This window comes from Tachyglossus aculeatus, chromosome 21 (genome assembly GCF_015852505.1).
Source record: "Tachyglossus aculeatus isolate mTacAcu1 chromosome 21, mTacAcu1.pri, whole genome shotgun sequence".
NCBI classification, from domain to species: domain Eukaryota; kingdom Metazoa; phylum Chordata; class Mammalia; order Monotremata; family Tachyglossidae; genus Tachyglossus; species Tachyglossus aculeatus.
This window is the reverse complement of record NC_052086.1, coordinates 82,105,331-82,131,125: the sequence shown is the minus strand read 5'-3', so window position 1 is coordinate 82,131,125 and position 25,795 is coordinate 82,105,331. Positions and strand designations below refer to the sequence as shown.

General features: G+C 48.1%; 1 protein-coding gene across 3 annotated transcripts; it reads left to right on the top strand.

Annotated features, from left to right (window-relative positions):
* Positions 1-79: 79 nt before the first annotated feature.
* LOC119942744 (lysozyme C, milk isozyme-like) lies at positions 80-25,291 on the top strand. Of its 3 annotated transcripts, XM_038763663.1 has the most exons (6): positions 80-128; positions 11,726-11,791; positions 23,780-24,016; positions 24,338-24,496; positions 24,738-24,816; positions 24,973-25,291. In XM_038763663.1, the coding sequence occupies exons 3-6, from the start codon at positions 23,848-23,850 to the stop codon at positions 25,037-25,039; spliced, it is 474 nt and encodes a 157-aa protein (XP_038619591.1). In that variant the 5' UTR covers positions 80-128; positions 11,726-11,791; positions 23,780-23,847; the 3' UTR covers positions 25,040-25,291. The 3 variants fall into 3 exon arrangements, with proteins under 3 accessions (XP_038619591.1, XP_038619590.1, XP_038619589.1); XM_038763662.1 differs by lacking the exons at positions 80-128; positions 11,726-11,791 and adding an exon at positions 23,317-23,409; XM_038763661.1 differs by lacking the exons at positions 80-128; positions 11,726-11,791 and adding an exon at positions 23,317-23,436.
* The last annotated feature ends 504 nt before the right edge of the window (positions 25,292-25,795 follow it).

The window sequence follows — 25,795 nt, the reverse complement described above, 5'->3', positions numbered from 1 at the left end:
CAGCATTCCAGGACCCCCGGGCCCTGTGATGTCACCATCTGGAACCAACCCGCCCCCCTCCCCCTCCCCTGCTGCCCTCTGTGCCAGCCACGTCCACTCCCCTGCAGTCTGGCCCCAAATGCCGGCAGGTAAACTCCTGGGAATAAGACATGGGAAGGGGCTAGTGAATGGGGGCTGGACACTAAGGCTGCCAGCCACCGGCCTCATGATGTAGGTGATTTTTCTCCAAGAGTGCAACGTGAAAGCTCATTGCTGTGTTTCAGCTCCTCTTGCTTTCTGATCTCCTCCAACTCCTTATCCCCCAACCACCCTGGAGAGAAGAGGGTTACCACAGACAGAGAGTCTTCACTGTGCACTTCCTCTTCTGGGTCCCTTATGAAAATACCAACTCACATGGTCCTCACTCTCATCCCCAGGAGACTGGCCACTTCACCTACCCTTCCCATCTGTCTCTGGACCATGTATCCCTGCTCTCGTTCCCACCCACACCCATGACCTGTCCCCAAGAGAACTTCAGAATGTCTATAGTGTGCAGAGAGCTGTACTGGACACCTACTGTGGGCAGAGGGATGTACTACTGTGTGCAGAACTCTGTACTTGGCACCTATTGGGTTCAGGGCACTGAACTGGGTTCCCATATGCAAAGCACTATACCAGGCCCAGGGGAACATAAAATGAAAATAAAGGCGTTTGCCCTTTAGAAGCTTGGCAATCTACAGGGGAAAATAAGTAGTGCGAGGAGCAGCATGGTCTTGATATAGGCATAGGCAACTTGGATTCTAATTCTGGCTCTGGCATGCGACCTTGGGCAAGGCACCTCTGTGGGTCTCAGTCTCATCTGTAAAATGGGCATCAACTGCCTGTTCTCCCCCCTACTTAGACTGTGAGCCCCATGTGGGGCAGGGACTGTGTCCAACCTGATTTTCTTGTATTTCTACCCCAATGCTTCATATGGTGCTTGGCACCTAGTAAGCACACAACAAAATTATTATTATTACTCTTATGTAGACGCAATTGCAAACATAGTAGTGATGGCATTTAATAATAAGTGCTTAATAAATGCTGTCATTATTATTACAATAATAATACTATTACAATAATTAGTTATTATTACAATAATAATAATTATGGCATTTATTAAGCGCTTACTATGTGCACAGCACTGTTCTAATTGCTGGGGAGGTTACAAGGTGATCAGGTTGTCCCAAGTGCGGCTCACAGTCTTAATCCCCATTTTACGGATGAGGTAACTGAGGCACAGAGAAGTTAAGTGACTGGCCCAAAGTCACACAGCTGACAAGTGGCAGAGCCGGGATTTGAACCCATGACCTCTGACTCCAAAGCCCGTGCTCTTTCCACTGAGCCACTCTGCTTCTCATGGTAGTGATGATAATAACAATCTTTATCACCCTATCAATCATATTTATTGAGCACTTACAGCATGCAGAGTACTGTATTAAGCATTTGGGAAAGTACAACAGAGTCGGTAGACTTTCCCTGCCCAAGGTGAACTTACAGGCTAGAGGAAGACAGACATTAATAGAAATGAATAAATTACAGATATGTACATAAATGCTGTGGAGCCAAGGAAGGGGTGAATAAAAGGAGCAAATCCAAGTATAAGGGCAATGCAGAAGGGTGTGGAAAAAAAGGAAATGAGGGCTTAGTTGGGACAGGCCTCATGGCAGAGATGTGCCTTCAGTAAGGCTTTGAACGTTTGGGTTTAGGTGGGAAGATAAGAAGTTCTGTTTTGGACTTGCTAAGTTTAGGTGTAAGTGGGACATCGAAGTAGACATGTCCTGAAGGCAGGAGGAATGTGGGACTGCAGAGAAGGAGAGACATCAGGGTTGGAATTGTAGATTTGGAAATCATCTGCATAGAGGTTGTAGTTGAAACCATGGTAGTGAATGAATTCTCCAAGGGAGTGGGTGTAAATGGAGAATAGGAGGGAACTGAGCCTTAAGGGACTCCCCCAGTACGGGGGTGGGAGGCAGGGGAGGAGCCCACATAAGAGGCTGAGAATGAGCAATCAGAGAGATAAGAGGAGACCCAGGAGAGGGCAGTGTCAGTGAAGCCAAGGTTCTATAATGTTTCTACTGTGGTCCTCAGTGTTCATTCAATCGTATTTACTGAGCGCTTACTGTGTGCAGGGAACTGTACTAAGCACTTGGGAAGTACAAGTCGGCAACATATAGAGACGGTCCCTATCCAACAACGGGCTCAGTATTTAAGGCAGCTGAGAGGTCAAGGAGGATTAGGATGGAATAGAGGCTGTTGGATTTGGCAATCAATCAATCCTATTTATTGAGTGCTTACTAAGTGCAGAGCATTGTACTAAGTGCTTGGGAGTATACAACACAACAGAAGTAGTACACACATTCCCTGCCCATACTAAGCTTACTGTCTTTTTGGCAAGAAGGAGATCCTTGGTAACTTTTGAGAAAGCAGTTTCTGTAAATGAAGGGGGCGGAAGCCAGACTGGAGGGGGTCAAACAGAGAATTGGAGGAGAAGAAATGGAGACTCACTCTCTAGGAGTTTGGAGAGGAACGGTAGGAGGGAGATGGGGTGATAGCTGGAGGGAGCCCTGTGGCCAAGGTAGGTTTTTTAGGATGGGGAGACATGAACATGTTTGAATGCAGTGGGGAAAAAGCCATTGGTGAGTGAATAGTTGAAGATGGTGATCAGGGAGGGAAAAGGGGAGGGGATAAGTGCTTTGATATGGTGTGAAGGGATGGGATCAGGAAAGCAGGAGATCTCAGGATACTGTGGGGAATTGAAGAAGGGACAAGAGAAGGGAGGGACTGGAGAGGAGCAGGGGAGATTTTAGAGAGATCACTCCTGATAGTTTCAATTTTCTTTATAAATTACATGGCCAAGTTATTAGGGGCAAGAGATGAGGGATGCAGAGGGACAGGGAGTTTGATGAGGGAGTGAAAAGTCTGAAACAACTGATGAGGGCAATGGCAATGGGAGTTAATAAGGATGAAGAAATGAGAATGGAGGAGAGGACAGAGTTAAAGTAGGCAAGGATGAAACTGAAGTGGGTAAGGAAATCCTGATATCTGGATTTCAGCCAGCAGCAGCACTTTGTGGCTTGTTCACAAGAGCGAAGGAACCAGACTGTGGAGGTGATCCAGGGCTGTGGGTTAGTGGTACAAGGTTGACAAAGGGATAGGGGAGCGAGTGAGTAGAGTTCAGAAGAGAGAGTGGTGTTGGAAGTGTCAATTTGGTCATCAAGTCAAAGTAGTTTGGGTATGAAGACTAAATGGGTCGAGATGACTTGAGGCAATTGGATGGGGTCAAAAAATTGGAGGTCTCTGTGGGGGAACAGGTCAGATTTGTAGGGAGGGTGTGTGGAAGAGAAGGCAGGTGAGTAGGTTCATTTATTTATTCAACTCAATTTATTGAGCGCTTACTGTGTGCAGAGCACTGTACTAAGTGCTTGAGAAAGTATACTACAACAATAAACAGTGACATTCTCTGCCCACACGAGCTTATAGTCTAGAGGGGAGACAGAAGGAGACATTTGTCTGCTGTGGGACTTCAGGCTATCCCGCACCCTCCGCTCCTCTGCCACTAATCTCCTCACCGTGCCTCGTTCTCGCCTATCCTGCCGTCGACCCCCAGCCCACGTCATCCCCCTGGCCTGGAATGCCCTCCCTCCCCACATCTGCCAAGCTAGCTCTCTTCCTCCATTCAAGGCCCTACTGAGAGCTCACCTCCTCCAGGAGGCCTTCCCAGACTGAGCCCCCTCCTTCCTCTCCCCCTCCTCCCCCTCCATCCCCCCACCTTACCTCCTTCCCTTTCCCACAGCACCAGTATATATGTATATATGTTTGTATATATTTATTACTCTATTTATTTATTTTACTTGTACATATCTATTCTATTTATTTTATTTTGTTAATGTTTGGTTTTGTTCTCTGTCTCCCCCTACTAGACTGTGAGCCCACTGTTGGGTAGGGACTGTCTCTATATGTTGCCAACTTGTACTTCCCAAGCACTTAGTACAGTGCTCTGCACACAGTAAGCGCTCAAAAACTACAATTGATTGATTGATTGATTTGGGCAAGTCACTTCACTTCTCTGGGCCTTAGATCCCTCACCTGGAAAATGAGGATTAAGATCGTGAGCCCCATGTGGGCCAGGCACCATGTCCACCCCAATTTGCCTGAATCCACTCCAGCGCCTAGAACATGGCTGGCAAATAGTAAGTGCTTAACAAATACACCAATTATTATTATAGTTATGGAGAATCTGATCCGATGGTACAAACTTTCTCCAGATAAAGATGTAGGATGGGGAACTGTTCAGAGCTGTTTGATCAATTCAGAAACATCTAACCACCAAATCTTTCTTCCCCTAAAAATGCTAACACACAGTCCCCCTGAACTACTCAAGGCTGCTGACCAAATGTCCACTGCCTGCCCTGTCCCCCACCCCCTTCTGAGCTGCTCTGAGTCTCATACTCAACAACGACTTACCAGACGGCTGAGCCCGGTGTGGGTTCTGCTGCTGGGGAGGTCTTAAGGACCCCCAGTTCCATGACCACTGGCTCCATCCACCCTCCCTACCAGCCAGCTCACAGTGTGGGCTGCTGGACACCGTGGCTCCAGGAGAGAGAGTGGGGGTGGCTCAATGCAAACCATCACTGCTACTGTCCCCAAAAAACTGAACGGTGTGTCCTGTTGGCAGTAGAGTTTAAACTATTCCCTGCTAACCACTGGGCAAGGCTCAACCGAATGCCAAGAGGCCAGAGAAGGTGCCTACCTATTTTCAGAGACAGTGTGCCAAGGTGCGAGATATTCTCTCCCTCTCCAAGAAACCCTGATGGACACAGTCTCACAGTCTGCAGCTTTGTCTTCAGACCAAAGGATGACTCTCCTACCACTCCCATCCATTACTTTAGACCATAAACTCAGCAAGGACAGATTGTAGACAGGAAGCTCATTATGGGCAGGGAAGGTGTCTGCTAATTCTGTTGGACTGTACTCTTCTAAGTGCTTAGTACAGTGCCCTGCACATAGTAAGCACTCGACAAATACCATAAATTGATTGATTGATTGAAATCACTTAACTTCTTTGTGCCTCAGTTACCTCACCTGTAAAATGGGGATTAATCAATCAATCAATCATCAATCGTATTTATTGAGAGCTTACTGTGTGCAGAGCACTGTACTAAGCGCTTGGGAAGTACAAGTTGACAACATATAGAGACAGTCCCTACCCAACAGTGGGCTCACAGTCTAAAAGGGGGAGACAGAGAACAAAACCAAACATACTAACAAAATAAAATAAATAGAATAGATATGTACAAGTAAAATAAATAAATAAATAAATAAAGAGTAATAAATATGTACAAACATATATATATATATATATATATATATATATATATACAGGTGCTGTGGGGAAGGGAAGGAGGTAAGATGGGGGGATGGAGAGGGGGACGAGGGGGAGAGGAAGGGAGGGGCTCGGTCTGGGAAGGCCTCCTGGAGGAGGTGAGCTCTCAGTAGGGCCTTGAAGGGAGGAAGAGAGCTAGATTGGTGGATGGACAGAGGGAGGGCATTCCAGGCCCAGGGGATGACGTGGGCCGGGGGTCGATGGCGGGACAGGCGAGAACGAGGTGCGGTAAGGAGATTAGCGGCATAGGAGTGGAGGGTGCGGGGTGGGCTGTAGAAGGAGAGAAAGGAGGTGAGGTAGGAGGGGACGAGGTGATGGAGAGCCTTGAAGCCCAGGGTGAGGAGTTTCTGCCTGATGTGCAGATTGATTGGTAGCCATTGGAGATTTTTGAGGAGGGGAGTAACATGCCCAGAGCGTTTCTGGACAAAGACAATCCAGGCAGCAGCATGAAGTATGGATTGAAGTGCGGAGAGACATGAGGATGGGAGATCAGAGAGAAGGCTGATGCAGTAGTCCAGACGGGATAGGATGAGATAGGATGAGGATGAGAAAGACTGGGAGCCCCAAACATGGTGCAGGGACTGTATCCTACCTGATTACCTTGTAGGCTGTGGTCAGATCGAGGGATTTCAGAGTTGGTGAGGGTTGAGATTGTATAGTGACCAGAGAAGATGAGATCGAGTTTGTGTCCAAGTTGGTGAGTGGGTGAGGTGGGGTGGAGGAGGAGGTCAGTGGAGTTGAGGAGTAATAGAAAGTAGGCAGCAGAATGTAGGGATGGAGAAGGAGAGAAGGAATGTGAGTAAGGGATCAAAATGGTTCAAAATGGAGGTGGGGCCTGGGTGGTGGTAGATGACTGTGACTAGTATCTGCAGTAGGTAGTAGAGGAGGATGATATGGGCTTCAAAGGAAGGGAAAGAGAGGGATGGTGGAGATGGAATGGAGTGAAAACGTCACTGAGTTGTGAAAAGGAAGCTATCTCCTCCTCCTTTCCCAGTGAGTCTGGGGGAGTGGAAGAAGATGGGGCAGCCAGGGAAACAGTATCACCTGGGCAGAGCGAGGTTTTAGTGATGGCTGGAAGGAGCAGTGACTGGGTCAGGTACAGGTCTGGTATGAAGGGAAGTTTTCCCATAATGGAGCAGGGGTTCTATGGGCTGCCCATGGCTGAGGCTGTTTGGGGGATGCACAGGGAGGGGATGGCACAAGGGCTGGATAGAGATTGGATCAGAGTGAGCTGGCCGGGGCTGGTGCAGCGGGAGGGGGATGAGGAGTGATGTTCGGACAGGATAGCATGGGTGGAGTAGGGAAGAAGGATGAGGGTGGCACAAGGGGTGAGGAGGGGTGGAGAGAGGGGGAGGAGGATAGGTGCTGAGAAGGGAGGACAGAGACGGACTAATTTGAGGGAGGGGATTGAGGGACACAGTGAAATCAGCGAAGTTTTAGGGTTGTAGATGAAGTTGTCAACAGCAATGAGTGGCTAATCCGGTGGTTCTATGATTCAGTGGAGCAGCTACTCCATCCAGGGTTTGTCCCTCTCTGGCCCATGGTACGATCCCCCTGTGATCCTGTGATCCCTGTCCTTGCCGAGCTGCCAAGCTGAATGCTTCGGGTAGTACTCCAGAAGCAAAAGACGTGTTCCCTGCTCTCAAAGAGCTTACAGTCTAATAGAGGACTCAATCAAACAACCAATCAATAGTATTTATTGAACACTTAGGCACTGAACTTTGTGCTTGGGAGAGTCAATATGACTTGGTAAGCACTTGGGAGAATACAATATAGTAGACACAATCCCTGTCCTCTAAGAGCTTACAGTCTGCTGTATGCAGAGCACTGTTCTAAGCACTTGGGAGTTTACAGTCTCCAGAATATTGTAGACTGTAACATACAGGCTAGAGGCTTCTGCAATAACCAAGAGTCCCCAACCACTTTATCTCCAGCCTTGTTTCAGTTGCCCTCCTGGATTTTAAGCCTCACCAGCCATTCAAATTCTCTGCCTCAAAGATCCTGGAAATTATGAACAGTCAGTGAAATTATGGCAGGTTAATGTAAATTATTTATATCTTGCTGGAGTTGGAGGAAAAGCAAGGCTATATTTGCTAGTAGCCCTCCCCTTAAACTTCCCCAGTCCTCGTAAACTACCCCCCTCCAACCACCTTCCACATACCCTAAACAAGCGCTTAGTACAGTGCTCTGCACACAGTAAGCGCTCAATAAATACGATTGATTAAATACAATTGATTGATTAAACCAGACGATCCTACCAACTCTACTGTTTATGGAGGTATTTATGCCCATTCTCAGTAGTCTTGTACAGCTGCTTATTTAATTATTTAAGTTGGCCACTCAAGTTGTAAACATGTTATGCCTAGCTCTCCATTTGAGTGGAAGCTCCATGTGGCAGGGCACGTGTCATTTATTTTTGTACTTCCGGAGCACCTACTGCAGTGTCCTGCACCAAAGGGGCTCCATGAAGGAAGTCAATACAGAAGCAGTGTAGCCTAGTGGAAAGAGCACGGGCCTGGGTTCTATTTCTGGCTCCACCACTTATCTGCCATGTGACTTTAGGCAAGTTACTTCATTTCTCTGGGCCTCAGTTTCCTCACCTGTTAAATCCTACTCCCTCCTATTTGGACTGTGAGCCCTGTGTGGAACATGGACTGCGTCCAAAGTGATTATCTTGTATCTACCCCAGTCCTAGTAAAATGCTTAGCACATTGTAAGTACTTAACAAAGACCATAGAAAATTAAGCCTAATAATGGAAAATAAGACAGAGGTGCTTTTTGAAGTTTGATTTTGATTTTAAAATAGATTAAAATTTGCTAGGGGGAGGGTAACGGGGAGGGGTTAAGGGACGGTAGGGTGCCAGGGGTGGGGAGAGTTTGGATGGGAGTGAGTTGACAGAGGCCAGCCCTGGGGGAGGTGGATGAGAGGTGGCACTGGGACAGGATCTATCTACCCATCTATCATCTATCTACCTAGCATGCTTACTGAGTGTTTCCAGGGTGCAGAACACTGTCCTAAGCACTTGGGAGAGTTTAATACAACAGAGCCAGTAGATACATTCCCTGCCACCAGGAGTTTACAGTCTATAGGGGGAGACAGGCATTAAAATAAATTATGGATATGTTCCTAAGCAGTGTGGGGCTGAGGGTGGGATGAATATCAAGTGATTAAAGATCACAGGCGCCTAGGTGACACAGAAGGGCAAGGTAGTAGGGGGATGAGGATTTAGTTGGGTTAGGCCTCTTGGGGAAAAGGTGATTTTAATAAGGATTTGAAGGTGTGTTTGCTATACATGGGGAGTGAGGGAGTTTCAAGCCAGAGAGAGGATGTAGATGAAGTGTTGGTGGTGAGATAGATAAGACTGAGGTGCAGTGAATAGGTTGGCATTAGAGAAACAGTGTGTGCCGGCTGGCTTGTAGTTGGAAGGGGAGAACTGTTTGAGTGCATTAAAACCAACAGTAAGAAGCTTCTTTTTGTTCCGGAGGTGCATGGGCAACCACTGGAGGTTCTTGGGGACTGGAAAAACATGGACTGAATAGTTTTGTAGAAAAATGATCCAGGCAGCAGAGTGAAGTGAGAACTGGAGATGGGGAGACAGGAGGCTGGGAAGTCAGGGAGGAGGCTGATGCAGAAGACAAGGTGGGATAGGCCTCGGATCTGCATGGTAGCAGTTTGAATGGAGGGGAAAGGGTGGATTTTGGCATGTTTTGGATATGTTAAGTTTGAGGTGTCGACAGGACATCCAAGTAGAGATGCCCTGAAGGAAGTTAGAAATACACAACCGAAGAGAAGGATTTTAGCGTTGTCCTCCTCAGGCTTGGGGTGCGGGGCTGTAAGGTGAACCCCGCATAGCCTCTAACAGGGAGCTCAGTGCTAAGAGCCTTTGCTGACGTGGGGCATCCCCAGGCTGTTCCTAACACGGCGCTTCGCCCAAAGAGCCTTTGCTGCCGCGTCGTTTTCCTCCCACTGTTCCTTCCCCTCCCAGGCTCCAGGCCGCGGCCTAGGTTGAGTTCCTACTTGGTGTGGGGAGGGAGATTCAAGCCGCCTTGTCTCCCCCTTGCTCCAAGGCTGTCCTGTAGCAAACAGAGGGAGGGAAGGGCCCCCCTCCCCTTACCTCCTTGTGCCCTCTTGCCTGCGTGGCCAGCTGAGGGCCTGAGTCGCCGCCTTTTGGAGGCCTCTCCGCGGGGTTTAGCAGGTGTCTTTTGCCGGCACGCAGCGCTTCCCACCCCGCCTACTATCAGTCGTGGGGCCCGGCTCCGCTGTCAGACCGGCTCCAGAGGCCCGGGACCGCCGCCCCCTTCCCCGCCCAACACCAAAAGTATCTTGGCACGTGCCCCATCCCCAGAGTGCAGCCTGCAGAGGCTCCTGAAGCCGCTGCACGACACCTCCAACCCCCACTCTAACACAGCCTGGAACTGACCGTAGTTCCCCGTTCTCCCCAAGCCTTGGTATTTTGGGGGTAGCCCTCTCAGGCCACGTGGCTCTAAGGTGGAGGATCAGCCCAAGAGGCGAAGATCAACAGACGGTTGGGGGAGGGACGAAGAGTGATAAACGGGGACCACTGGGGAACGAGGGATGCCAACTTCTGTTCAAATCACCAATGAGAAGTCGCGGCACCCGATGGACGGCACGGAGGCATCTCCAGGAGGGCCAAGGGCAAGCTGTGTCAGACAGGGATGTGGGGGGGGGGGGTGTTAACGCCCCCCCCACCCCCATCCAGCTCTCCACGTTGCAATCTGTGCGTAAGAAGCAACTCAAAAGTCTTTTGAAAATTATCTGAGATTTCGGTTTTAAACCTAAGTTTAAAAGCCCTTCAAAGCCCTACTCTTTTCAAAGCCCTACTTCCCTTCAAAGCCCTACTGAGAGCTCACCTCCTCCAGGAGGCCTTCCAAGACTGAGCCACCTCCTTCCTCTCTGCCTCCTCCCGCCCCCCTCCTCCCCTCCCCATCCCCCCACTTTACCTCCTTCCCCTCCCCACAGCACCTGTATATATGTTTGTAAGTATTTATTACTGTATTGATTTTATTTGTACATATTTATTCTATTTATTTTATCTTGTTAATATGTTTTGTTTTGTTCTCTGTCTCCCCCTTTAGACTGTGAGCCCGCTGTTGGGTAGGGACTGTCTCTATATATTGCCAACTTGTACTTCCCAAGCGCTTAATAATAATAATAATAATAATAATAATAATGATTGCATTTGTTAAGCACTTACTATGTGCAAAGCACTGTTCTAAGCGGTGGGGGGATACAAGGTGATCAGTTTGTCGCACGTGGGGCTCACAGTCTTAATCCCCATTTTACAGATGAGGGAACTGAGGCTCAGAGAAGTTAAGTGACTTGCCCAAGGTCACACAGCAGACATGTGGTGGAGCTGGGATTCGAACCCATGACCTCTGACTCCAAAGCCTGTGCTCTTTCCACTGAGCCACACTGCTTCTCCTTAGTACAGTGCTCTGCACACAGTAAGCGCTCAATAAATACGACTGAATGAATTGAATGAAAAGTGGTCTGCTTCTCATGCCCTCTGCTGCCAGCCAGCCCACTCGAGTTATTCTCAGGTCCTGGCCATGGGCTCCAGGCACCTCTTGCAGGCCCTGAAGCATGATTCAAAAGCTTTGAGAACATATTCTGGCAGTATAGAGGTGAAGCTAAGTGGGCCTGCAACTGACTGGCTGAGCTTTGGGAAAATATCCTGGTCCCTTTTTTAAGATGGTGTTTGTTAAGCACTTAGTATGTGCCAGGTACTGAACTAAGTGCTGGGGTAGATACAAGAAAATCAGGTCGGACACAGTCCCTGTCCCCCATGTGGCTCACAGTCAATGTCTGAGGGAGGAGGATTTAATTCTCATTTAACAGATGAGGGAACTGAAACCTAGAAAAGTGACGTGACTTGCCTAAATTAGCACCATAGACAAGTGGCAGAGCCAGGATTAGAACCCAGGTCCTCTAACTTGTAATCCACTTGCCTGAATGTTCCTCCACACTGCCTGGCGGGAATGGAAGGAACATTCCTCAGTCAGCATTCAGGGAAGATCTGTGATAGCTGCCAATGACCCTCGCTCCCTGTCTGCTTGTGTGGCCCAGTTCTCTATCACAAGATAGCCCAATTGGCCCAAGAAGTGAGTGAGGAAGAAGGGCCAAACCCCCTGGGATCACCCTCTCTTTGTGTTCTGCATGGAAAGTAGAGAGCTGGAAGAGAATACTGGGGGCGGCACTGCATGGACCAGCTGTGAATAACTTCTGCGAGGCCACCAGCAGCATGTGTGCCCTTTCTGAAGCAAAAGTACTAATTACCTTTGTGTCTGCCTTCACTCCAGAGTCATATGTCAAGAATGGCTAAGTGACCAAGTACCTTTCTGGCACCGGGAGCTGTCCTAGAGCAGGTGAGTTGGTGGGGGCACAGAGGGCTGCCATGAGCTTCCTCTGGCTAGTGGCCAAATTGCCCCTGACCCCTAAATGGGCTGATGGATTTCCATAATCATTTCTACCATTGCTGGGCTCAATCCACCTCCTCCCGCTCCCGCAACTAGACCAAATCCTCTTTGAGGGCAGGGATTGTGTCTATTAACTCTATTATACTCTCCCAAGCACTTAATTCAGTACCCTGCACACAGTAGCTGCTCAATAAATATTATGGGTCGATTGATTATTTGACCAGGGAGGTGGGGGGTAACCAGAGCAGGTCTCCTGGAGGAAGGAAGTGCTTTGAAAAGGGGAGGGATGTGGGCTGGAGGATTTGAAGGAAGAGGGAGTTCCAGGCTGGTGGGTGAGGGGAAAGGTGTTAGCAATAGATGGGAGATGGTGGAGTGAGAAGCATCATCAATATGGAGAAAACTCGACATTGGTGACTTGTTAAGCTATTACTCACACTCTAATTTGTGAGGGAAGGATTTGAGCAATCCTTATGGCATTTATTAAGTACTTATTATATTTGCTAGAGTGGAGAGTTGAAACTCATGTTGGACCCAATCTAAGACAGTGGGTGAACAGGTACTGAAAGTCCAGAGATATTAAGCCCACCCATCTGAAACTACGGCTCTTCTCCATCACCTGAATACTGAATCACACTTTATTGCCCTTGTTAACGTCTTTATAATCCATCAGTGGTATTTACTGAACATTTACTGTGTGCAGAGCACTGTACTAAGGACTTAGGTCTAAGAGTTTGTTAGACACATTCTCTGCCCATAATCAGTTTAGAGGGGGAGTCAGACATTAATATGAATAAATAAATAATTTATGGATATGTACATTAGTACTGTGGGGCTGAGGGTGAGGTGAATAGCAAATCCCCAAAGGGTATGGATCAGTCATCACTGACATTTATTGAGCACTTACTATGTGCAGAGCACTGTACTATGCCCTTGGGAGAGTACAACACACCAGAGTTAGCGGACATATTCCCTGTCCACAGTGAGCTTAGTAATAATAATAATAATGATGGCATTTATAAAGCACTTACTATGCACTTACTAAAGCACTTTTCTAAGCACTGGGGAGGTTACAAGGTGATCAGTTTGTCCCACAGGGAGCTCACAGTCTTAATCCCCATTTTACAGATGAGGTAAATAATAATAATAATGGCATTTATTAAGCACTTACTATGTGCAAAGCACTGTTCTAAGTGCTGGGGAGGTTACAAGGTGATCAGGTTGTCCCACAGGGGGCTCACAGTCTTAATCCCCATTTTACAGATGAGGTAACTGAGGCACAGAGAAGTTAAGTGACTTGCCCAAAGTCACACAGCTGACAGTTGGCAGAGCCGGGATTTGAACCCCTGACCTCTGACTCCAAAGCCCATGCTCTTTCCACTGAGCCACACTGCTTCTCATAGAAGCATTAGTCTCATTAGTCTAGAGGATCCAAATGCATAGACGAGGCAGAAGATGAGACGGAGTTCGGAAAAAGAAGGCTCAACTGAGGAAGGCTTCTTTGGAGGAGAAGGGACCTTAATAAGGCTTTAGAGGTGGGGAGAGTGGTGGTCTGGCATATATGGAGGGGGAGGGAGTGCCAGGCTTTGGGGAGGATGTGGGAAGGAGGTCAGCATTGAGATCAATCAATCAATCAATCAATCAATCATATTTATTGAGCACTTACTGTGTGCAGAGCACTGTACTAGGCGCTTGGGAAGTACAAGTTGGCAACATATAGAGATGGTCCCTACCCAACAGTGGGCTCACAGTCTAGAAGGGGGAGACAGAGAACAAAACAAAACATATTAACAAAATAAAATAAATAGAATAGATATGTACAAGTAAAATAAATAAGTGAGTAAGCTGACACTAGAGGAGTGAACTTTGTGGGCTGGGCTGTAGTAGGAGATCAGTGAAGTAAGGTAAGAGGGGGTGAGCTGACTGAGTACTTTAAAGCCAGTGGTAAGGAGTTTCTATTTGATGTGGAGGTGAATGAGCAACCACTGGAAGTTCTTGAGGATCAGGAAGATGTAGACTGATCTTTCTTTAGAAAAATGATCCATGCAGCAGAATGAAATATGGACTGGAGTGGGGAGAGACAGGAGGCACGGAAGTCAGCGAGGAGGGAGATGTAATATACTCTTTATTTATGGTATTCGTTCAGAACTTACTTTGTGCCATGCACCATACTTTGTGCCATGGGGTAGATACAAACTAATCAGATTGGACCTAATCCATGTCCCACTGGGTTTTACAGTCTTAATCTCCATTTTACAGAATAGGTAACTGAGATGCAGAGAAGGTAAGTGACTTGCCCAAGGTCTTGCAGAAAACAAGTCATATTGTACTTTCTCAAGCTCTTATTGTGCTTTGTACACAATCCGAAGGCCACATTGTTACTCTATACAGTTTATTGTTTCCCCCGAACTGTATTTTCGGGTCTATTTCCCCCTCTAGAACTGTAAGCTCCTTGAGGGTAGGGATCATGTCTACTAACTCTATTGCACTCTCCCTACCTTAATTCATTGTCAGCCATCTTCCAGGGAGACCCATGGAAATCCACTGTGGAAAGGGACACATTTCTGATGCCACTTTTCTGATGCCCAGGAAAGCCCAAGATTGGTTGGTTGGTGGTGATGATGATGATATTGGTATTTCTTAAGTGCTTACTCCTATACTGTGCTTACTGTGTGCTGGAGTAGATATAAGAAAATCAGGCTGGACACGGTCCAGGTCTCACAAGGGACTGACAGTCTAAAAGGGAGGAGAACAGATAAATATAGTCTCCTCATTCTATACTGAGTGATGTTTTAATATAAAATTAAATGTTTGCTTTACTGGGCAAATTGTAATCAAAATTGAAGATGCTTTATCGCTCCCCACAATTTTAGTATCTGAATTGAGTGTGGGTGAATTTTAAATGAGCCCTCTCAGAAAATATTTAATATAAACTTTATTTTTTAAAATGCTGAACATCAAGAGTACCCCATGACCTTAAATCTGCAGCCAAAACAGTGCAAAAGTTTGGGAAGTAACAGTGCAAGTGAGCAGGGATGAAAAAAGGATTGTGCTGTATCATACAAGAAAATTCTCCAAAAAGAGGTCTGATATTTAACTGTCTTCCTAGCCCAGAGGATGTTTGCAATAAAGACTACTAGACTTTCTAGCTAATTTTATTTTCACGTTTCTGAGATACAGACCTGGGACAACAGCCTAGTCAGTGCTGGGGTAGGGTGCAAGAAGGGAACTTCCAAATGGTAATATCAAACTGTAAATGTTTCTAGGAGAAGCTTTGCTTCTTTGGGCCTCAGTTTGCCTTGACTGTAAAATGGGGATTGGGACTGTGGGCCCCCCGTGGGACAGCCTGATCGCCTTGTGACCTCCCCGGTGCTTAGAGCGGTGCTTTGCACATGGTGAGCGCTTAATAAATGCCATCATTATTATTATTATTATTCTCCGGGCCTCAGTTTACCTCATCTGTAAAATGGGGATTAAGACTGTGAGTCCCCCGTGGGACAACCTGATCACCTTGTAACCTCCCCAGAGCTTAGAATGGTGCTTTGCACATAGTAAGCGCTTAATAAATGCCATCATTATTATTATTAAATAACTGTAAATTCACACTTTCATTAATACAACCAGACTGATATGGTTATAGTTCATTGGGTCATTTGGTGGTATTTATTGAATACTTACTGTATGCAGAGCAGTGTAGTTAGAGTTTGAGAGAATACAATTCACCTGATAGATATTAGTGTCCTTGGAGTACTTTTTAATTTAAAGTGGCCCCACCATATTTTTTGTTTTTTGTTTTTTTTTTGTTGTCTGTCGCCCCCTTCTAGACTGTGAGCCCGCTGTTGGGTAGGGACCGTCTCTATATGTTGCCAACTTGTACTTCCCAAGTGCTTAGTACAGTGCTCTGCACACAGTAAGTTCTCAATAAATGCAATTGAATGAATGAATGAATGAATGAACAGGTATTGGGGTTTTAGCTCATTGTGGGCAGGGAACTTGCCTAAAAACTCTGTTATGTTGTATTCTCCCAAGTACTTAGAACAATGCTCTGCCCATAATAAGCACTCAATAAATATGATTGATGATTTTACAGATGAGGAAACTGAAGCCTAGTCAGGTGAAGTGATTTGCCTAAAGTCACACAGCAAGTAAGTGGTGGAGCTAGGATTAGAACCCAGGTCCTCTGAGTCCCATGTTTAGGCTCTTTCCACTAGCCCATTCCTGTTTCCCAACAAAGAAATTTGATCACTAAAACCCACCTCAATAGGAAGTTTGAAGGTAGAAGGCTCAAAATAATCCAAAGTAAAACATTTTCATGTAATGGATAATAAGCAGGTAAAGTTTACCACTTGGGAAGCAACATGGCCTAGTGGATAGAGTACAAGCCTTAGAGTCAGAAGGACCTAGGTTCTAATCCTGGCTCTGCCTCTTGTCTGCTTTGTGGCCTTGGGCAAGTCACTTAACTTCTCTGTGCTTGTTACCTCATTTGTAAAATGGGGATTAAGACTGTGAGCCCCACGTAGGACATGGACTTTGTCCAACCTGATTAGCTTGTATCTTCCCCAGAGCTTAGAACAGTGCTTGACAAATAGTAAGTGCATAACAAATACTATAATAATAATAGTTTATTTTTAATTATTATCATTATTAATAATAATTATTAAGAAGCTATGCAGACTGAAAGGATTAAGGGGTTCAAAAAACACTGTAGACAGATAAGCAGAGTGGCCTAGTGGAAAGAGCCCTGGCCTTGGCGTCAGAGGAGCTGGGTTCTAATTCTGGCTCCACGACATGTCTGCTGTGTGACCCTGGGCAAGTCACTTAACTTCTCTGTGCTTCAAGTTACCTCACCTGTATTATGAGGATAAAAATCTACTCCCTCCTATTTAGACTGTGAATCCCATTTGGGACAGTGGCTGTCCAATCCAATTAACTTGTGCTTAGAATGGTGTTTGTCACATAATAAGTGCTTAACACATATAATAAGAAAAAGCAATTCATGGGCAAAAGTTGCATAGAAGGGAACTAGAGAAAGAGTTAAGGATGTTGAGAGAATGTTATGGATGTCAAGTTTCCCAAGAGGAAGGCAAACATCAACCGTCTCTCCAAGAATCCTGGTCTCATTCTTGGAGATGGCATTCTGATTTAGAAGGCTGATCAAGTAATAGCCTTATACCCCTGGGTCAAGGTAGTCAAATGGAAAGTGCCTGCGATCAGAGAGCATTTTCTTCATGAGGTGGCTGCTTTCTTATCTGCAGACCTTCCAGATCTGAGGTCCTCATGACTAAGAAAGTTGTGAGGATGTTGTATATTTTGGATGGTATTTCACTAATCCTGCCTAAATGTGCTTAAAATGCTTCTAGACAGCTTAGGTTAACAGTAAAGAAAGGAATGCAAGACAGAAAAAACTGTCGACAGCATGGATCTTCTTGAAAACATAGACTATCCTGGTTCCACCTGAGCTTCTAATTCAGCCCCTTCTGTCCAGTAAATGCATAATTGAAGTTCCCTCTCCTTAAAGTACTTCTTCTTAAAATCTTTTTGAATTGGCTGACCCACCTGCTTCCTCAAGCCTGAGGGTCGAAAAGGAATAATCCAGATCCCATACTCAAACATTGATTATAACCTTCTGGTAAAGGGAAGCAAGGAAGTTAGAACTGATTCATTCATCCCCAAATCAGAGGCAGCATGGTCTAGAACACGTGACTTTGGGCAATTTATCTGTGCCACAGTTACTTCATCTGTAAAACGGGGATTAAGACTGTGAAGCCACATATGGGGCATAGACCTGATTAGTTTGTATCTACTACAGTGCCTGGCATATAGTATTTAACAAATACCATAAAAATGCTGGGATTTCCCTTCAGAAGAACCATTTCAAATTTTGAACACATCTTGCTTTCCCACCATCACGCCTTTCTTTAATTTTTGGTTAGAGTCAGAGGTATATAGCAAATATACTATAGAAAAGGCTATATATGGTTTGACTTGAGGAAATACAGTATTACACAAACAGCCAAGAACTTTCACCAGTCCAGAGGTTTGGGCTTAGTTTTTAAGTAACACGTTTGGGGCACTTTTTGGGAACTGAATTAATAAATTAGGGTAATTATCCAGGAATCCAGATTGTGTTGGTGTCTATACAGGGAGAGAAAAGTAGTGATTGTTGAATTTTCTCAGGGCATTCAGAACAGGTCTTCAAAGGCTATTACGAGCTGTGTTTGGGCTTGTAGTACAAGATTCACCAAAAAGAGAAATGAGCAATTAGGACAGCATTCCAACAACTTTAAGAGTTCAGAAAGAGCTACTGACTAACAGCATAATCTGGAGTCAGGAGTCCTGGCTCCCAGACCTGATTTTACCAAGGGAAAGTAGAAGGTCACACAGACACACACACACAAGCGCACACACACACACATACACACACTCCATTTCTATCTCTCTCTTTAAACTCTGAAGGTTCCCCCAGCCGTTCAATCAAATAATCAATCAATCAATAGTATTTATTGAGCACTTTGTGGAAAGCACTGCACTAAACGCTTGGGAGAGTACAATAAGGTATAGACCGGATCCTAGCCCTCAAGGAATGGGGAGAAAGACAGGAAAATAAATTACATTCATTCATTCATTCATTCAATTGTATTTATTGAGCACTTACTGTGTGCAAAACACTGTTCTAATTTGGCAACATATAGAGACCATCCCTACCCTACAACGGGCTCACTGTCTAGAAGGGGGAGACAGACAACAAAACAAAATGAGTTGCTAGACATCAATAGCATCAAAATAGATAAGTAGAATTATAGATACATACACATCATTAATAAAATCAATAGAATAATAAATATATACAAGTATACACAAGTGCTGTGGGGCGGGAAGGGGGTAGTGCAGAGGGAGGGAGTAGGGGCGATGGGGAGGGGAGGAGGAGCAGAGGAAAAGGGGGGCTCAGTCTGGGAAGGCCTCCTGGAGGAGGTGAGCTCTCGGTAGGGCTTTGAAGGGGGTGTCTGGGGACGGGTTCGTTCGGTAATCGGCGCGGCGAGAGAGAGGGGGGCGGGGGCCGGGGATGGAAAGCCTGAGTTTTATAAAAAATGTATTCCACGAGGCAAATTGAATTATTCAGTCGCTTAGGCACAATGAATTGAGCTTCCATTTTGGGAGGAATGTGATTAATTAGTAATATTAGAGCTTCCCTAACGGGAGGAATACAATCATATGTTAATCGCACGTGGGTGAGGTGGCTAGCTCTCACCCATGTGCACTTCCCACTAGGGAAGAATCCACTTACTTTCCCACATGGGAAGAGACCATTACATTACCCACGCAAGTGGTGGGCAGCTAGCTCTCACCATGTACTCTTCCTACATGGGAGGAACGACTTATGTTCCCCATCTGCAGCGGGGCACCTGGGTCCCACTCACGAATGTTCAGCGAGACACTCACCTGTCCTGCAGCCCTTTCCTCAGCATGTTGGTTCTAGTTTCAGAGCGGGTGTCTGGCCTTCTGGGCAGAGAAAGAAACGTGGGCTGCTGCTACTGCTGCGGCTGCTCCTCCTGCTGCTGCGTGTCTTGGTGTTTTGCCCCCAGAAGGTCAGCGGCGACAGGTATTTATCACCTGTGCTCCAAGGCCATTCCAGCTTCTGGCCTCAGTTTATCCAATCTTTGCCCTCCCCCCTCCTCCATACCTGATTTGACTGGCATGAGGATGAGGGACACCTTCTGTATTCCTGACTTGGGCTGTCAATCTAGCAGTTTCGGTTGTGGGGGCAGTATCCCATCCTCACTTCCAAGTTCCACCTGCTGGGTCAGGTGGCCAAGAGATAGCATTTGACCTTGAGATGGTCGGTATCCTAGGGTCACCTTGGGATGTGGGGTGGGGGGAAGAGAGCTAGTTTGGTGTATATGAGGAGGGAGGGCATTCCAGGCCAGAGGTAGGACATGGGCCGGGGTCAACGGCGGGACAAGTGAGAACGAGGAACAGTGAGGAGGTTTGTGGCAGAGGAGCGGAGTGTGCAGGTTGGGCTGTAGAAGGAGAGAAGGGAGGTGAGGTAGGAGGGGGCAAGATGGTGGAGAGCTTTGAAGCCAATAGTGAGGAGTTTTTGCTTCATATGAAGAAGGTTGATAGGCAACCACTGGAACTTTATGAGGAAGGGGGTGATATGCCCAGACTGTTTCTGTAGAAGGACAATCCGGGCAGCAGAGTGAAGTATAGAATGAAGCGGGGAGAGACAGGAGGTTGGGAGATCAGAAAGGAGGCTGATGCAGTAATCCAGTCGGGGTATGATGAGAGATTGTACCAACAAGGTAGTGGTTTGGATGGAGAGGAAAGGGCTGATCTTGGCGATGTTGTGAAGGTGAGACCGGCAGGTTTTTGGTGATGGATTGGATGTGTGGGGTGAATGAGAGAGCAGAGTCAAGAATGACACCAAGATTGTGGGCTTGTGAGAAGGGAAGGATGGTAGTGCCATCCACAGAAATGGGAAAGTCAGGGAGAGGACAGGGTTTCAGAGGGGAGATAAGAAGCTCAGTCTTGGACCTGTTGAGTGAGGACATCCAGGTGGAGATGTCCTGAAAGCAGGAGGAGATACGAGCTTGGAGGGAGGGAGAGAGAACAGGGGAGGAGGTGTAGATTTGGGTGTCATCTGCGTAGAGATGAAAGTTGAAGCCATGAGAGTGAATGAATTCTCCAAGGGAGTGGGTAAAGATGGAGAACAGAAGGGGACCAAGAACTGACTCCTGAGGAATCCCTACAGTTAGGGAGGGAGGGGGAGGAGGAGCCCACGAAGGAGACTTAGAATGTACGGCCAGAGAGATAAGAGGAGAACCAGGAGAGGATGGAGTCTGTGAAGCCAAGGTTAGTACAGTGCTTTGCACACAGTAAGTGCTCAATAAATATGATTGAATGAATGAATAATGTGTTGAGGAGAAGGAGATGGTTGACAGTGTCAAAGAAGGACATCACAATGAAGAACAAAGGGGATAGGGGAGTGCAGGCAGAGGGTATTTCATTAATTCAGGGCAGCTCAGGTCCCAGAGACCCCAGAAAAATCAAATAAAAAGACAAAGGCAAGGGTAACACCACAGGATTTAGGTTCCTCCATTTCCAACCTAGGTTGAGAAAGTTCCAGGCTGAAGCTTTCCTTTCACTGTGCTGCCCGCCTCATGGATAAAGAGCAGTGGGACCACTGCCAGAGGGCAAAGGAGGGCAACAGGTCAGCAGCGGAAGAGATGGGATAGAGGTACAGTGAGTAGGTTGGAGTTGGAGGAGTAAAGTGTGCTGGCTGGGCTGTAGCAGGAAATCAGAGAGGTAAGATAGAAGAGGGAGAGCTGATTGAGTGCTTTAAAACAGGTGGTAAGGAGTTTCTGTTTGATGCGGAGGAGGATGGGCAGCTGTCCCAAGGTGAACCCGGGGTATCCACCATCTCAAGGTCAAATGCTATCTGAACTGGCAAGGCTGAACTCAGAGGTGTGGGTGGGATACCTCCCCCAAAACCAAAACTACTAGACTGACAGCCCAAGCTGGGAATACAGAAGGTGTCCCTCACCCCCGTGCCAATCAAATTAGGCATAGAGTAGGGGGTAAGGCAGAGATTGGATAAACTGAGGCTGGAAGCTGGAATGGCCTAAGAGCTCAGGTAATAAGTACAAGCGGCCTCTGACCTTCTGTGCAGTGGATCGAGACTTGCAGCAGTAGACTGCAGGTCACCTCTGCCCAAAGCATGAGATACCCTCTCTGCCTTCACCAGGTGAGGAGCCGTGAAATGGGTGAGTGTCCCGCTGAACGCTTGTGAAGCTGGAAGCTAGGCGCTTCACCATGGGTGTGTAATGCAGAAGTGGATTCCTCCTGAGTGGGAAGTGCACATGGGTGAGAGCTAACTGCGTCATCACGTGTGAGCAAACCATAAGTGAATTCCTCCTGGGTGGGACCTGGGTGTTTTGCCTTGCGTAAGTAAAACATAAGTATATTCTTCCTGATAGGGAAGCTCTAATCTCATTAAATAATCATATTCCTACCAAAGGAGAGGTTCAATTGGCCACCTCCAAAATAATCAAATAATTCAATTAGCTGCATCCAAAATAATCAAATAATTCAATTCACCTTGCAGAATAAATTTTGTATGAAACTCAGCCTTGTCCTCGGAGTCTCTCCCTCTCTCTCTCTTGCCGCTCCGTTTCCAAAATGAACCTGTCCCCAGGCGATGGGTGACAGCAACCACTGGAGGTCCTTGAGGAGTGTAGAGATGTGGACTGAATGATTTTGCAGAAAAATGATCCAGGCAGCAGAGTGAAGTTTGGACTGGAGAGGGGAGAGACAGGAGGCAGGGAGGGCAGCAAGAAGGTTGATGCAGTAGTCAAGGCAAGAAAGATACGTGTTTGGATCAGCATAGAAGCAGTTTGGATGGAGAGGATAGGGCAGATCCTAGAGATGTTGAGAAGATGGAACCAGCAGGATTTGGTGACATCGAATATCCAGGATTGATTGTTTGATTGACTGATTAGGTTGGTGGAGGGATGGGTTGGTATTTTTTTGTGCAGGTATATAAATTTTGAGTCAGAAGAGAAGCAGTGTGGCTCAGTGGAAAGAGCACGGGCTTGGGAGTCAGAAGTCATGGGTTCAAATCCCAGCTCCGCCACTTGCCAGCTGTGTGACCTTGGGCAATTCACTTCATTCATTCATTCAATCGTATTTATTGAGCACTTACTGTATGCACAGCACTGTACTAAGCGCTTGGGAAGTACAAGTTGGCAACATACAGAGACGGTCCCTACCCAACAGTGGGCTCACAGTCTAGAAGGGGGAGACAGAGAACAAAACATATTAACAAAATAAAATAAATACAATAAATATGTACAAATAAAATAAATAGAGTAATAAATACATACTGTGGGGAGGGGAAGGAGGTAAGATGGGGGGGATGGAGGGAGGGAGGAGGGGGAGAGGAAGGAGAGGGCTCAGTCTGGGAAGGCCTCCTGGAGGAGGTGAGCTCTCAGTAGGGCCTGGAAGGGAGGAAGAGAGCTAGCTTGACGGATGTGTGGAGGGAGGGCATTCCAGGCCAGGGGGATGACGTGGGCCGGGGGTCGGCAGCAGGATAGGCGAGAACGAGGCACTGTGACTTAACTTCTCTATGCCTCAGTTACCTCGTCTGTAAAATGGGGATTAAGACTGTGAGCACTACGTGGGACAACCTGATCACCTTTATTCCCCCCGCCCCAGCACTTAGAACAGTGCTTGGCACATAGTTAAGTGGTTAACAAATACCATTATTATTATTATTATTATCCCCTCCCCTGGATTGGATCTTTGACCTTTGGAGCCAGTGACTGGCCAGCCAAGTTGGCCAGCCAAGTTGCCCTTAGGCTAAGTCAGAAGTCATTGCTTGTGGGGGCACTGGGGAGGGGAGGGGAATGAAGCCTGTGAGGTCATAGAGGGAGGAAAGAATGGAAAGGAGGAAGACTCCAGAACTGGGCCTTTGGCTTGGCTTATGTTGGGCCAGGGCTGTAGGTGGGCCACAGCCAGCTGCTCACAGTGTGTATCTTGGAAGGGCTCCCGTGGAGAGAGCAGGGCTTTGCAAGGCAAGCTTGGGGACTTCTGCAGTCCAGGTCAGGTGGTCTGAACCAGGTGTTTTGGGGCCGGTGTTCTGGCCTGGGCAGCCTGAGCCAGTTGGTCTTGGGCCAGTGTTCTAGGATGGGTGGTTTGAACTGGGGCATCTGAGCCGGGTGGCTTGGGGCCAGTATTCTGTGCCAATTGGTACGAGGTGGGTGCTGTGAGACCAGTGGTCCAAGCCAGTTGGTCTGGTCCGGGGGGTGAGGGCTGCGTGATCTGGTCTAGGTGGCCCAGCCTGGACTGGGGAATCGGTAGGGCTTTGGGGACCACAAGTGTCTGCCCTTCCTGGCCCAATCCAGCCCGGTCCAGCCCAGCCCTGACTTCCTGCCTCTCCTGCAGACTGGGCCAGGCTTCTGTGGCCAAGAACAGCTGCTCATAATCTGAGTGTCTGGAAACCTGTCAGGGAGATGAGGGGATTGCCCAGCTCCCACCATCTGCCTCGATGGGGCCCCCTTCTCTGCCTGCTGGCCACCTTCATCCTGGACACAGAGGCCTTGGTCTTGAGTCAATGCGAGCTGGCCCATGCGCTGCAGGAAGGAGGCTTGGATGGTTACCATGACCACAGCCTGGCCCACTGTAAGTGCTCTGTCCACCCTGGCCATGGCCTAGCCCACTCCAACAGCCCCTTTCCCCCTGCCCCTTCCCTCCAAGCCACATTGACTGTGGAACTCACCATCTCCCCCTGACCCATGGGACCTTGCAGGGCACAAACCCGGAGCCTGGGGACATGGGCCAGCATTATGGCCATTGTATCCACTGTATCCTGTTAGCATCCAGCCCAGCCCAAACTGCCCAATTCTCCTAGATCCTGGGGAGCACCCTCTCTCTTGGTGCCCTATGTCTGTCCTTGTCCCGTGGCCTGTGTGTCTCGGAGGGGCTCCACTGGTGTCTCTGCAGGGCTGTGTCTGGCTCACCATGGGAGCGGGCTCAACACCGAGGCTGTGTTCAGGCTGCCCGATGGGAGCTTGGGCTACGGCATCTTCCAGATCCGGGGCCACAAGTGGTGCAGTCCCGGGGAAGGCCTGTCTGAGAACCGATGCCGCATGGACTGCCAAGGTAAGAGTCCCCCGCCCCCACCCTCCGCCAATCTCCTGCTGCCCACTCCCCGCCACCAAGCCACCTCTTGCCAGCCCCCAGGCTCCTGACCACTAGAGTGCCTCCAGTCCCACACCTGCACCCCCTTCTTTGAGCCAGTTGCAGCGCAGGGTGACTGAGGGGGTGGGAGCACACCCCAACCCCTCGTCCCCAACTCTGCCTACTTCCCTGTGGACATGGCCCTCCTGACCATCCCCTCCAGATCTGCTGGACACGGATCTCAGCAATGACATCGCTTGTGCCAAGATCATGATGGACAATCCAAGTGACACAGATGCTTGGTGAGGGTGGACAGGGGCCTGGAGGCCCAGGCAGGGAGGGGGAAGGTACAAGAGAGGGCTGGGTACATACTGGCTGCACTGTGCACAGAGGAGAAGGCCAACAGGTGGCCTGGGGGTAGACAGGGTACAGGCCAGATGGGTGACTTTCCTTTGCAGGGACCCGTGGAGTCACCACTGCGAGGGTCACGACCTAGCCGACTGGGATGTGGAGTGTGACCACTAAGGGCATCAGCCTCATCCCCTCACATCTTTCCTGCCACTGCCGCTCTCCATCTTTGCTCACCGCCACCCTCCTTCCTCATCTCTGGCTGCTGCTACCCTCTATGCCAGTGTCTGCTGCCTCACTCCCTCCATATTTCTGCCCACCATCACCCCCTGTGTCTCTGCCCACCTCTGGCTGTTAAGCCGAAAGGCTGGTCATGGGCAGCCACCCCCAGGGCTGGGATGGGCCACAGGCAGTAAAGAGAACCCTTTATCGGTGGCCTCTGCTCCTTCCATGCACCCCGGTTTCCGCCCCACAACCTGCCTCAGGACTGTGTGCGTGTGCGTGTGTGCGTGCGTGCATGCGTGCGTGTGTGTGTGTGTGTGTGTGTGTGTGTGTGTGTGTGTTCGTTGGAGGAGGCCATCTTCCTGGGCCATTGTACCTGCCAGGGAGAGGCCTCTCGCCCCATCCTGGGGAGGACCCTGGGTATGTTGGGGTGACAGTCCAGGAGAGGGAGGGGCTCTGGGATCCCCAGGAGATCTAGTCTCCCTCAACCAATCAGTGGTGTATATTGCCCACTTTCTGTGTGCACAGCACTGCATTAAGCGCTTAGGAGAGTACAATATAACAGAGCTGACAGACACATTCCCTGCCCACAAGGAGCTCATAGTCTAGAGGGGGAGACAGACATTAATATAAATAAATACATTTTGGATATGTGCTTAAGTGCTAAAGGGCTGAGGGTGGGGTGACTATCATGTGCTTAAAGGGGACAGA

Bases quoted from the DNA above. Each gene is read 5' to 3' on its own strand.
- LOC119942744 (XM_038763661.1), top strand. From the start codon at position 23,319: ATGTTGGGCCAGGGCTGTAGGTGGGCCACAGCCAGCTGCTCACAGTGT. The intron at 23,437-23,779 runs GTCAGGTGGTCT...CCTCTCCTGCAG, and splicing joins TGGGGACTTCTGCAGTCCAG to ACTGGGCCAGGCTTCTGTGG. The intron at 24,497-24,737 runs GTAAGAGTCCCC...CATCCCCTCCAG, and splicing joins ATGCCGCATGGACTGCCAAG to ATCTGCTGGACACGGATCTC.